Consider the following 13348-nt stretch of genomic DNA (forward strand, 5'->3'; position numbering starts at 1 on the left):
CTGTATAAATTAGCATTTTCCAGCGTCAATCAGATAAAATCTTCCAAGCATCAATTATATATACATTACAATTCACAATGACGTTGAACGGAATGTTGCAAGTTGCAATTACGAATACATATGCTAACATTATTATAGATTCGGAATGTGAATTTTTGCAGGTAGTATCCGAAAAATGAGACCCATGAGATAGAAGGATTGAGAAATCAAATTATGAGATGCTACAGTATCGTCCTTCTATACGAGTTGATTGACTCTTGGACATGATGATTATAATGAAATTCAACCTTTATACAATTTCCATTGGTTGCTCGCTGACTAACTAACCAACCACTTCAGCCTGTTGATCCTCTACTAACATCCTCTCCCTCTCCCTCTCAGCAGCGTCCGCAGCCGATACCGCCTGGGCGTTACCCGAGGGAGTATCAGCCGTACCATTCGTAGCTGCACCGTTCGCATCGGTCGCTGTTCGGGCAGCAGCAGCAGCGGCAGTGGCGGCTGCGCCCCTTCTTCGTCGTCTTCTAGGTAATGTAATGATCTTAGGCATTGGTCGGACGTCCAAATCAAGAGAGACATTGGTAGCAGCTTGGAAAGCCTATGACACCCGACGAAAACGAAACCAAAAATCAGTATCTTCGAACTCACTTTAGAAAACGGGGAAAGATAAGAGGAAATGAATGGACTCACCTCAATCCAGGATACCACTTCCCTATTATCTCCCGTCTGCAACAAAAATTGTTCGCCATTGATTCTCACTCTCACAACATTCTTCCTCTTGTGATAATCTGCTGCCAGACCGGATTCCGCATTCTGTAGGGAATATTGCTTGACCAATGAATTATGTTGGAAATGAGATGCCAAACTGGTGCCTCCACTCGTACTTGCTACACTCTGACTGGATGTCGAGCCTCTCCTGGCTGACGCAGAGTTGGCATTGTTCCCTGGGAAAAGTTTTGGATCTTTCAAATCACCAGAGTTGTTATCTGAAGCATTGGTGACGATACTTAACGAACTTCTTCTAGGGACCGATAAACTTGATCCCGATGCTGATTCGGATGCACGTCTCAATCCCGATGATCCACCTATTGAACCATTTGCAGTTGATAACCCAGCATTCGATCCTCTTCGTTGAGTGGCCGCCGCAGAATGGAAATTATCAGGAACACTACCTCTCCTACCACCATCGGATCCAGATCCTACACCGACAGCCGCTGAGATCGATCCTCGTCGCATCGTGGTTGTCTGCGAGGAGACAGACCCTCGTCGTTCAGAAGCAGGCGGGTAGTGCACATGCAGACTATCATCAACCTCATCTTCGTCTATGGTCGGAACGGGAGCATCCACCTTGAGAGGGAATCGATGAGGATCGAATTTGTACACGTATAGTGAAGTTCCGTGAATGATGAAATATAGTTTCTTCCATGATCGATCTCGAGCTTGCATGCTGGGAGCAGAAAATTCCATTTTTCTCGGTAACAACCCTTCGATGTGGACCTATATGCGTAGGATATTAGCTCAACAATGATCAACGAAGACTTCGTGCGTAGTGGACTCACGGAACACCAATATTTAGGTAATTTTTCTCTTCCTTCCTCATCTCTAGGTCTCGGGATGAACGTTCCAGGGAAAGGAGGTTCATACTTGGGCGGTTGTTGCATCAGATCATCTGCCGATCTACGTCGTTTCAGAGCGGGTTGTTTCTTATCGCCGCCTGACCAAAAATTGAACGAGCTCAATCCTGCAGCAGGCGTAGGAGGTGGTTTGGCCCATTCTGCGGGTGTCGCTGGACCATTGCCCACGACTTTACCCTCCGGAATCCTCGGTGGCAGGTCAATCCGCAGAGGTACTTGTTCACCTGATGGAACAGTTTCCAAACGAGGTTTCACTGATAGTTTGTCTGAAGGTCCTTCTGGCTCAGGACCGGCGGGTTTGGGGGGGAGGTTAATCATTGATCGGGAGACTTGAGAATACATTGATGGTCTGGTTGAGGGGGATGGCCTTACAGGTGCAGTAGGTTTAGTCACTTGAATAGGCATGGCCTCTGTTTGTTGAGAAGGTATTGGGGGAGACTCGACCGAATCTTCATTGGTCCCCTCATTGGTTCCCACATCAGAATCATCATCACTGTCATCATCTGCTACCGCGTGGTCATCGTCGTCATCATGAGCTGCAGTTGTAACTGCGATAAGTGACGCCGTTACCGGCTGACCCAGTTGTAGTCCTGCAACGGCACTGTTGACAAGTTCTGTGGTTCCGGTTCCTTTCGCCAGCGTGGGTTCTTCAGACCGCAGTGGTGTTGATGTGGCCCCTGTACTGACTTGGGAGGACGTAGGCGCGGAATCGAAGTATCCCTCCTCAGAGGTAGTCACGGTGGAAGCATAAGATGATAAGTTACGGTTGAGAGCAGCTCTTCCGGGAGTTGGGGCAGGTCCAGGGGTAGCTCTAGGAGAAGCAGAACCGAATTGAGCCCAGTTGGTGGTAGGTCTTTTCTCCGACGGTGTTCCCAGAGACCACACAGATTTACCATTGGCTTTAGGGATGATAATTGAAGGTGACCCCATCGCTTGATTTTGCTGCATTCTGGCCCAGTTCATCTGTCTTCTTTCGGCGAGTGGTTGTTCTGAAGTGGGCGGAGGAGAGGTGTGGGTATCTAAGCGGCAATAGGTAAGTACATCGAAGATTGTCATGGACTGTGAAGAGACTCACCCTCCTCCTCTGTGACGACGGATTTAGCCATGGGAGACACCTGCGACGAAGCCTTTCCTTTCCCTCTGTTCTTTTTCACGAATCTCCCTGCGAGTCCGATGGCACCTCTTGAACTCGAAGCTCTCGATTCTGTCTCTGTCCCTCCATCAGAATCGTCATCGGATCGACCACCCTCGATTTCAGTTTCTGATTCTCCATCACTCTCATCATCATCATCTCCTGCGTCTCCACCTTCCTCCTCCTCAGCCGGTTTCGTAGACGGTTGACGAAGCATGACAGGCTATAAAAGTTGGTCAAAATTGGAACTACTCAGGGTCTGCAATAAACGAGACATATTCTCACCATTGCTCTTTTTGCTTTTCGCACCTCCTGTTCCGTCAACGTGCTCTTCTCCTTACCCTTTCCAAGGGGTGTTCCAACAGGTGGTAAAGAAAATGGGAATCCACTTAATCCCGGTGTCCGCTGACCACTTGGTGTTCCTAAAAAACCGGGGGTCTTCGGTCCACCTTCTTTAGCCAAAGATCCCCATCCAGGTGTGGTACTACCACTAGGTTGAGGAGATCCCGGCCATCCTTGAAGTGTAGGTAGATTCTTGATCGGCTGGGGCATTGGAGGACTCTGGATGAGGGTTGACTTGCGAACGGGGGGATTAGGACGCTGTCTTGTACTATTTATAGGTGAGGATGGTACGGAGACAGAGGAGATTCTGGAGGCTGTATCATTTAGTGGTACACGGGTATAACCTGCTAACGAAGTGGATCTTGTATCCACCGCGGATTGGGTCGAGTCTGATGCTAGTGGTTTTGTCTGCTCTTTCTGAGCTGCGGCGAGAGCTGCCGTTGAACCTGGCATCGCGACATCAGAGATATCGATGCTGAGAGAGGGTCTACGCCTTCCACCAGGCTGTTCTGGTGGATGCAGACCATCCAGTTTCTTCTTGTCTGATCCGGCTGATAGTGGAGGGGTTGGTAAGGCGGATTGAGGTTTAGGCGGTGTGACTGGGGTTTGTACCGTTGATATGGGTGGAGTGACAGGTTTAGGTGTAGGTTGTATCGCTGGCCAACTTGACAATCTATCCCCTGCATCTAACGATCTCCTCTTTCTGTTCTCATCCGCAGGAGTTAAAGCTATGTTCGCTGAAGGTGCCAGTCCGTTGAGGGCCGCATGACCATCTGGAGGTATGTTGATGTATTCATCCTCCGGTACAACTAGTGGATATGAGGGTTGCCAACTGACTGACGCTCTTCGTCCATCCTTACTCTGTCTGGGTGTACCTTCTGGTGAGCTTGTCGACGCTAAAGCGAAGGCCTCGGGGGCCAAAGTGGGAGATGCGAATCTTTCTCCCGTTGCACTTCCATTGACTTTGGTTCTAGGTGAAGGGTCCGTATATCTGGCTAATGTCGGATCTGCAGGTGATTGAGATGGTGGTGTTTTGGGTGTATTTAGGTCAACCGAAGATTTGAAGAATGACGAAGGCGATGTCAACTTTTTTCTGAGTGATGCGTTTTTACCTTCAGGATCAGGTGACGAGCCAACTCCGAAGAAAGCCTTGATCTTCCCTCCTCCTGAACTTGGGGGTGGTGAACCATTGAGCTTGTCAGAGTGGGTCAGATCAATGGAAAGACGCTGTCTTCGAGCAGGAGAATCGTCCTTGCCGAAAGACGGGGGGAGAGCTTCGGATGCTCGACGATGTCGGGTAAATATGGATGGCATGGTTGTGAAGACGGTGAAAGGATGATGGAGGTGATATGTGCAATGTTATAGAATGCAATGTACTGTATTGACGAGGAAAAGAGCGATGTCAGTGCTTGCTGAAAAAAACGCTAGACTGACCTTCGAGATCAGTCTAGATTGGAATCCCCTTCTTCTGTACATTTAGTACTCACCTGAATGTCCGATGAGTCCTTTGATATCAATACAAGTCCTTTGTCTTTCTGAACCTGCTCCCAGGTCACGACTACGATTCTAAGACCGATGCAGATGAAAATTTGAGTATTGACGAGGGTCAACGTCGCCAAGTCGTGTTATTCTTGGCTGTTGGTGAAAGTATGATATAGATGCCAGTGCTATATGTATGCAGCGAAAAGTGACGTCGATCCTCGTGATCACGATCCCACTGATCCGCCAAGGTAATGAAGCTCGAGTTGGTGTTTGAAAGGATTGAGAATTGACAGCGACGATCACCGATGGTGGCGAATGACTGAGCAGAGGGAGAGTATGCGCAGGAATGCGATGAGATGGAGTGCGACGAACGAGTCACTCAGAGACGCTTGACAGAGCGGAAAAAAACTGATTAGGTTGGATCTAAGTCGAGTGCCTAGTAGATGAAAACTTGAACTTGACGAGTCGTCCCGGAAACAGGTCGACTATGCACCACCTGTTGCAATTCCGTCCTTTTGATATTTGTCGACAGCAGACCTCCCTGTTGTGGTCGCTAGCAGGTCAATGCTATATTCAGCTGGGCATATGTACGATAATATAATGGCGATGTAATGTAAGATACCAGTATATGGATGTGACCGACGTCACTCTGTAATCCGTGCCCATCAGAAAACCCAGATGCAAATTCAGAAAACCCTGAACTAATCTCATACCAAAATAACCAGCAATTATCAATACACTTCTGCCTGCTCTGCCCCTCCAATCTGTTCATATGGTCTTTTTTACGGTATGATGCATACAGAGCAGAGATATGGAACACGCGTACCACGAGTTGATCTATTCTTGTCATTTGGTTATTCGGTGAATGCAACTGGGGAATATGGAGAAGATCTAGACAAACATCCACAAACCTGACTAGTGTTTAGGCTCCATCAATTACGTATTTAGGAGGTTTAGGCAGATCGGCACCCGTTTTCTCGTACGGTAACTTACCTCGGCATGTCAGTAATCTCATATCCCCCCTTTTCAATTGGATGGTGATACCATTCATATGAGATGCGTATCTGTTCTCAACTTGAAACAAAGCACATGCAGATGTATGAGCTGGAGTTGCTGATTATCGTTGAAATACTGCACACCCGACACCAGGCTTGTTCGTGCACTGTGGAAACCCACACTACTGCTCATAGCAGTATTATGTAATTCCGAATTCCCACAATAACCCAGTCACCGTTGATGGGACATCTACCTATTTTCCTTGCTGTATGCTCGAAATTGATTGTGAGGAGGCTCGAATGCTGCGACGATATACGAGTGAGTCATGATGCATCGACTGCGTCTCAAAAGTCATCTTAAAAATGGCTGATCAGGGAGAACGAAGATAATGCATAGAGACTGAGGCTCATTCATGCAGTATACTAATCATGTTTATTCAAGATCGAGCCGTGCAAGCGGATAGGTATCAGCGATCTATATTAAGTGAATTGAGATGAAAAGAACCTTCGGATCAGCTGTCCCCTCCTGTACGTATTCAAAGGCTTAGAAATGTGCTCACATATGCAAGATTACAGATCGCCATTGAGGAACTGAGCCTTTCCACCTCCGAAACTCCAATCTTCTCTAGTATTCGCCGTAACACTGATAATCAAATCACCTTCTCCCAGACCAATCTTCTCCTTCAACGCAGCCATCAGGACTCCATAGTAAGTTTCTTTAACAGCTGCACTTCGTCCCTGTTGGACCACTTGGAGGAAGATGAGTCTTTCGGTCCTGGTGAAACCGAGGTTGGTGTCTGAGCAAATCAATTCGTATGGTTCATGCTGTGAGATCATCTGATATCGATCTTCGTCCGGTGCAGTAAAGTGAGTTCGCATCGTTCGGTATATCGTATCTGCGATCAGACGGAGTTCGTCAGGGGTGTAGGCTGTTTTGATAACGTGGATGTGAGCGAGAGGCATGTTGGATGGCTGGGACCTAATTTCTGGTATGTGCGGAGATTTTGTTATTGAAATTGAATACGATGCCTTATAATGCAGCACGGACGAAGAATTTGAGCACTATATATCAAGTCTTTCAACTATCGAGTAGAGTCAGCATATGAGGATCTATCAAAGCGGAATGGGCCCAATATTGGGCATCTAAGGTAATCGGGCATTTTGACTGATCGCATCGGTTTGATATTGGAAGTCCGACACTCGGCCAGTCATACCTTTGCATGCCTAGATCAAGTACCAAGATCACACCGTAGTGTTCATCAACAATGGATCGTTCTCAAGGTACTTGCTTATAAGTAGAACCCTACCAGCGATCGAGCAGAAAAAACTCTAAGAGATCATTTGACAGGCTGTACCATACTGTTTTAGATCATGCATAATCGTTTTATAAGTCTGCGAACGCTGTACTGATATACACATCAAACCTTCTTCACGTCATCATCGAAGCCATCTCTTGGTACCTGGGACACGGCAAGACGATTGCCAACCTCCTCGTTTGGTGAGCTCGACAATACGACTGGTACCGTGGCCAGCTCTGCCGATCGATCTGCCAGATAATCCTCGTCTATAAGGCGTCGTTGCTAGCACCCAGTAACACAGTATCAGCATATACCTCTGTCAACTTCATGACAATCTCTAATTCACCTTGACGAACATCACGGCTATCAGAGATACAGCCATCAAAGGTAAAAAAGTGAGATAGACGGTCTGAATACCACGCCGCATCGCTCTCAAGACCAGTATACTCGCTTCTGGATCTAGACCACCCAGTATTGAAGATGGTCCAAGGCTGATAACTTGTTTGCGCTGCTTGTCGGTCAACGATGGAATACTCAGCAGAGCGGTAGTGACAACGGAATTTCGAATAGGACCAGCTGCTGCTAGACCAATACTCCCACCGAATGAACGGAAGGTATTTCTCGCTCCCGTGATGATGGCCCGTAGATCTTCTGGAGCGGTATTCTGCATTGTAACCAGAGCTGGGAGACCCAATTTCAGTTTACTGGACCAAGAATATATTGTAAAACTCACTTGTCTGTAAGGTACAGCCGGCTGCAAATCCCACTAAGAATAGTATCCCCACAATATACCCTGTAGAGGTATCGACATCGAATCGATACATCAGACCGCAAGATAGGAGACCGAGTGCATACCCGAATTGCATTTGTGGGACAATCTGTTTCATTAGTCGGAGATCATCATGTGTTTGAACTCACGTATCCTGTCATCGTTGAGATCTTCCCTGCGAGACCCAGTCCTAATCCTTGGGAAATTACCATAGGAAGGAGTAATACACCTGCTCTCAGCGCTGAAACACCTAGGACTTCTTGCAAATACAACTTGAAAGCCATAACAGGAATCAGTAAACCCAGCTTCGCATACTGTATGTCAAACATGACTGACTGGTACAAAGAACATGGTTCCATAGTAGATCCAACCGTGTGTCGCTGTAGCTAAAAGGATGAGGTTGACATCCTTGTGATGGAAAAGTCTGGGTGGTAGGATAGGCACGGCAGCCTGAAAACGTTCTACCATCAGAAATGCCACAACCAGTAGCACCCCAATAATGATGAGGACTATGCATGTTGCTGATGGCCAAGGGAAGATCGAACCACCTCCAGAGATCGGAACGAGGATAAGGATGGAGCCAGCGAAAAGCAGGAGACTACCGATGTAATCGACTTTCTTCATCTGATTCCAGGTCGTCTCTTCCTTGGGTTTTCTGAAGTTTGGCAATGATAGGTAAAGGATGGGGATAGCCAGTGCGAGGAAAGGAGGAGTGATCCAGAAGGCCCATCTCCAAGAGATCTTCGAGCCCATCGCCGCTCCGATCAAAGGACCCATTCCGGAACCTAAAGCTACAGTGAACCCCGTGTAGCCTTGTAGTTTCCCTCTTTGTCGAACGGGAACAATATCGGCTTCACGTATGACAAGTCAGTCTGTGATATTCATCACAGCAAAAGACTTACCTACGCAGACCATTGTCAGACTTATAATGCCACCTGCACCCACTCCAGACAAGCCCCTGCAGGTAAAAAGCCAGATTGCATTTTGGGCGAATCCGCACATCAGATTACCAAAAATGAAAATCAGGAGGATCCCAGTAAGTGAATTTCGTCTCTATTCTCAAATTCACATTCAGCGTGGTCATCGACGATTGATTATCATTTCACTCACACCGAAGATATCACTACACCTCGCTACGATCATCTGACTACCAATGGTGGTCACGATAGCAGCAGTTCCAACCCATGATATCCGATTTGCCACACCTAGTGACTCTCCGATAAATGGTAGAACGGTAGAGACGCAGAACTGGTCGACAAACGCCAAGAAGAGGAGAAGTTGTAATGTGGAGAAGATAAATACCTGCTCGATCAATGTTTAGCATCATCGAGGACTCTTCCAGACCGTCAGAAGCTCGCAACTTACGAATCGCGTACCAGCTGGTCTGAAGGCTTGGTCGACTAGTTCCTTTTCCTTTTCGTTCATGGCGCCTGTCAATCGGGTTTCCGAATCTGTGTCGACTCGTTCTCTGGGTTTTTACTAATCATGCTGATATTCCAGTAAATCATTGATTTGAATCGACCTGCATCGTCAATCACATCAAGATCATGCCAACCCAAGACAGATCTTAGAGAAACGAATTATGGAAACTTGCCAGAAAAAATGCCGGAATTGTGCCTCATCTTATCTTTTTTGGGCATCTAGGTAATCTAGTCTATCGGGTCCACCCTCGGCACAGGCAGCTCTTTGAGGTGTGATTTTGTCATCGAATTCTCAATCGATCCAGACTAGAAATCACTGCTCACACAGTTACCATGGCAAAAGGGCGGACATTGTAGGGGAGCACTACCATGTGCGACGCATCTCTGAACGAAACAAAGGCGGCTTTGAAACGGAAACAGAATGCATCCAGAAACATTACAGAAAACTACGAATCAATCTATACCTATGGAAGACTACCAGTGATATATTCATACTTCCAGTCTTTATCCGGAATGTCCAATTCAGCGAGTCTCTTGGCTGTAGGATGAAATCTTCTGGCGAACATCAACCTCCTCATGAACTGTTTACCGATCGGTTCGTCCGTGTATTCAGCCTCGTAATCGCTACCTTGCTTTCTGTTGACCACCGGTTTGAGGACAGCCGAAGGGTCGGGAGAGAAGAAGAAAGGTAACGAGTATCGCTCGCTACCTGATTTGTTGACAACACGATGTACTGTACTAACGAATCGACCTGAAGAGAGAGCTTGGAGATAATCACCGACATTACAGGTGAATGTAGCTCCGGGTATATAAGGGGCAGATACCCACTGTCCGTTCATGTTGAGTACTTCAAGACCCGAGCCGTACTTTGCACCTTGCAATACCAGAGTGAAGGCTAACCGAAATTAGACAATGTCAGCATGAAAACCGAAGGGTATCATTATGCACTAACACGCACAGGAGAAATCAGCATGAGCGAGGAACCCGGCTGCGCTCTCGCTAGGATCTTGAGGCGGGTAATGCAGTGCACGAAGGGCAGCCATGGGATGTTGATGCAATCCATCGAGTGCAGTCTCTTCCAGACCTAGAGCAAGGCAGAACAGGTGCAGGATGGATCTTGCAAATGGCATGAGGACGGAGTAGTAGTTGTCGAGAGCCTCTTTGAATTCTGGCATGGCGGTCGGCCAAATGTTCTGAGGTTTCATGCCTTCTGGTACAGAGCCTGAATACTGCTTGGGATCCAGTAAGTCGTCACCCATGATAAATGATTCTCTCAACGCTATTGGGGAAAAGAGTTCAGCTGAGCACATCCCGCTCTGTGCGGCGACGTTACTGACTGGCATCACTTCCAGAACCCTCATTGGCAGCTACATCTGCGAAAGACTCGTAACCTCTAGCTCCAGGGGTCTTCATCCAACTAGCTTCGGACTTTTGTTCAACCGGTAGACTGAAGAATTTCTCCAGAGCTGCGAATGTCTTGCCTAATCGAATCTATCAGCCACGTCTCATTTGGTAAGTATCGTACTCACCGACCAATTCCTCATCAACAGGGGTGTTAGCAGCATACCAGAAACCGACATTCTCAGCAGCTTCAGCCAGCTCATTGGCGAGCTTTAGTCTCACCTCAATGTCAGGATGATTGACGTTGGTGAAATCGATAATTGGGATTCGGTCAAATGATTCGACCCAACCTGGTTCACCGGGTTGACGGATTAGACGTTTGCCTGGTTTGCCTCCAGCTCGATAGGTGACGTACTTGCCGTCATCGGTGGTACTGTAAACAGTTTCTTGAGCTGTTAGACTAGCCATTATAGAGTGAACAGTAATCGAAGAACGTTGGAACATGGGAATCAGCGGACGTGCAACTATCGTGAAGGCTTTATTGATAAGGGACGAGACGCGGTTGAGTGGTCCATACTCGATCCTAGTGAGATGCCGGGAAATGGGCATCTCGGAACACGCTTATCTCATTTTGCCTACACTGTAACGGCGAAGAGCGGATTCCTCAAACGCATGCACGGTGTGATCTGTTTTTGTTAGATTTGACATGATGCATCATATCTTTCTCGCACTCATCTGCACACCCTCATCCGTCTTTTCCTCGAGTCCCAACACAACAAACGGTCCAACTATGTCGCATATCTCCTTGAACACCTCTGCTGATAACCCCGTCACCAAGGAGGTCTTGGAAAAGACTCTGTCTAGCTTTGGATCAGGAGAACTGTCGCTCAAATCCGAAGACGTGGTAGATTATACGCGTATACTGGCGGGAACTCACGAAGTTTTTCAGAAGATACTTGACCTTCCCGACTATGTCCCAGTGGTAGATAAGCGATTCGCTAGACAGAATGTCCACAAGCCAACTGCTGCAGAGAATGAGAGCAATGCTTGGGCTTGGAAAGTCTCTGTCAAGGATGAAGGCTCTGAGGGTGCTTTGAAGGGTTTGACCGTCTGTTTAAAAGGTAAATCATCTTATAATGCTTAAGAACTGCTGAAAAGGCAACTTACGGAACTTCAGACAATATTGCTTTCGCCGATGTACCATGCTCAGTCGGGACATCCTACATCGACGATTGGGTTCCGAATACCGATGCTACTGTAGCTACTCGTGTACTCGAAGCTGGAGGAGAAATCACAGGGAAAGCTGTTTGTGAAAATCTGAGTTTTTTTGGAGCCTCAATCTCCAGCGGAACAGGTAAGATATACCATGAAGCTTATCGAACATGTAGCTAACGCATGTATCGCTCCGGATAGGTCGAATAGATAACGTCTACGCTAAAGGTTACTCGGCTGGAGGCTCGTCATCCGGATGCGGTGTCCTGGTGGCTCGGGGTGAATGTGACATGGCCATTGGAGGTGATCAAGGAGGGTCTATACGACTTGTGGGTTTGTCTCCCATCTCCCAGTCACTTGAGAGCGTGTTCCTTTCTGTGCTAACCACAGCCCAGCCTGCTGCACATAATGGAATCGTTGGAATGAAGCCAACGCATGGTCTTGTGCCTTATACGGGTATCTGTCTACTCGAACGAACGATCGATACCACAGGTCCCATGACTAAGGTAAGCGTGTCTCGAATAGTCTCGGGGTCCTACGATGAATCTGATGACCCTCAACTCAGGACGTCCTATCCAATGCTTTGCTTCTCAAAGTTCTCGCCGGTTCCGACTCCATCGATGATCGACAGCTCGCTGGATGTCCCTCTCCCTCACAGGTGCCCGACTATCCTACTTTGACCAAACAGCCAATCAAGGGCCTTCGCGTTGGTATCGTATCGGAGAGTCTCGATACCGAATTGACGGACAAACGATATGCGGATTTCGTCGTGGATGCCGCCAAGAAGTTCTTAGACCTCGGGGCAGAAGTGGTCGAGCCAGTCTCAATTCCTGGTACTGTCTTAGCATCAGATCTCTGGATGGTGAGTCGTCCTGGGGACCGTGACAAACAATGATACATTACCTGACGATATCCTTGATCAAGGTCATTGCCCGTTTGTCATCCTATCAAAACCTTATTGGCAGGGCATGTGGTCATCGAGGATTGTACCTCAATGATTTCATGGCCAAGTTCCTACCCATCACTCAGGAGAAATTAGACAAGATGTGGCCAAGTGTCATTGCTACCTTGACTAACGGTGCCTACGCCTGGGAAAACCTTGATCCATCGGTATGTGATTTCCGCGTCGAGAAAGGAGTTCAGGCTAAAACTCGAAGTCATACTTTTCAGTTAATGGGCAAGACGATGAACCTTTCGCGAAAAGTGAGGGATGAGATCGATGCTGTTTTGGGCAAATACGATGTTCTTGTAACTCCGACCATGGTAAAACTACCAGCGCGAATCGATAATATGCCGGAGCACCCTACTCCCCTACAGAAAATGTCTTATGCAGCTGGTGTCGGACTAAACACTTGTCCTTATTCTCTGGTGAGATCACTGTCAGTTTATTCTTTACTTTGAGCTGACAGGGTTGTTGAAGACTGGGCACCCTGCTATATCCATCCCGGTCGGCTTCCTCTCGCCACTCGATGATCCAACCGCAAGGTTGCCGGTGGGTATGCAAATCGTGGGCCAATTCTATGACGAAGCGACGCTATACCGTGCTGCTTATGCCTGGGAGTCAAACTTCGAGTGGAAGCAGCGTGTATACTCAAGCATTGGTGCTTCGGTCGGCGGTCAGGTGTAGATTTTCCATAGAATTTGATATCGATATGCATTTTCGTACAGAAAGGCTACAGTCAGGCCGACAACCAGGCTGGCAAGCGTTCGAGACAGTGATATTTG

At 47.6% G+C, this 13348-nt stretch overlaps 6 protein-coding genes across 6 annotated transcripts; 1 reads left to right on the forward strand and 5 right to left on the reverse strand.

The window, feature by feature from the left end:
- Positions 1-322: 322 nt before the first annotated feature.
- Positions 323-4419, reverse strand: L199_008314 (uncharacterized protein; the record flags this gene model as incomplete). The annotated part of the gene is made up of 5 exons (XM_064893995.1): positions 323-595; positions 688-1494; positions 1557-2530; positions 2707-2986; positions 3049-4419. The coding sequence occupies 5 exons, from the start codon at positions 4417-4419 to the stop codon at positions 323-325; spliced, it is 3705 nt and encodes a 1234-aa protein (XP_064750067.1).
- Positions 4420-6152: 1733 nt separating this feature from the next.
- On the reverse strand, positions 6153-6545 carry L199_008315 (uncharacterized protein; the record flags this gene model as incomplete). The annotated part of the gene is made up of 1 exon (XM_064893996.1): positions 6153-6545. One exon carries the CDS (start codon positions 6543-6545, stop codon positions 6153-6155), a length of 393 nt encoding a protein of 130 aa, XP_064750068.1.
- A 455-nt stretch (positions 6546-7000) lies between these two features.
- Positions 7001-7746, reverse strand: L199_008316 (uncharacterized protein; the record flags this gene model as incomplete). Its single annotated transcript, XM_064893997.1, has 3 exons — positions 7001-7162; positions 7227-7561; positions 7614-7746. The coding sequence occupies 3 exons, from the start codon at positions 7744-7746 to the stop codon at positions 7001-7003; spliced, it is 630 nt and encodes a 209-aa protein (XP_064750069.1).
- A 34-nt stretch (positions 7747-7780) lies between these two features.
- L199_008317 (uncharacterized protein) lies at positions 7781-9074 on the reverse strand (the record flags this gene model as incomplete). Its single annotated transcript, XM_064893998.1, has 5 exons — positions 7781-7921; positions 7986-8500; positions 8552-8702; positions 8760-8951; positions 9015-9074. 5 exons carry the CDS (start codon positions 9072-9074, stop codon positions 7781-7783), a joined length of 1059 nt encoding a protein of 352 aa, XP_064750070.1.
- Positions 9075-9534: 460 nt separating this feature from the next.
- L199_008318 (uncharacterized protein) lies at positions 9535-10879 on the reverse strand (the record flags this gene model as incomplete). The annotated part of the gene is made up of 4 exons (XM_064893999.1): positions 9535-9965; positions 10029-10349; positions 10417-10551; positions 10600-10879. 4 exons carry the CDS (start codon positions 10877-10879, stop codon positions 9535-9537), a joined length of 1167 nt encoding a protein of 388 aa, XP_064750071.1.
- A 322-nt stretch (positions 10880-11201) lies between these two features.
- On the forward strand, positions 11202-13250 carry L199_008319 (uncharacterized protein; the record flags this gene model as incomplete). The annotated part of the gene is made up of 8 exons (XM_064894000.1): positions 11202-11532; positions 11589-11765; positions 11825-11952; positions 12019-12129; positions 12189-12485; positions 12548-12733; positions 12794-12991; positions 13044-13250. The coding sequence occupies 8 exons, from the start codon at positions 11202-11204 to the stop codon at positions 13248-13250; spliced, it is 1635 nt and encodes a 544-aa protein (XP_064750072.1).
- Between the last annotated feature and the right edge of the window lie 98 nt (positions 13251-13348).

Source organism: Kwoniella botswanensis, chromosome 3 (genome assembly GCF_036426115.1).
Source record: "Kwoniella botswanensis chromosome 3, complete sequence".
Classification (NCBI taxonomy): Eukaryota; Fungi; Basidiomycota; class Tremellomycetes; order Tremellales; family Cryptococcaceae; genus Kwoniella; species Kwoniella botswanensis.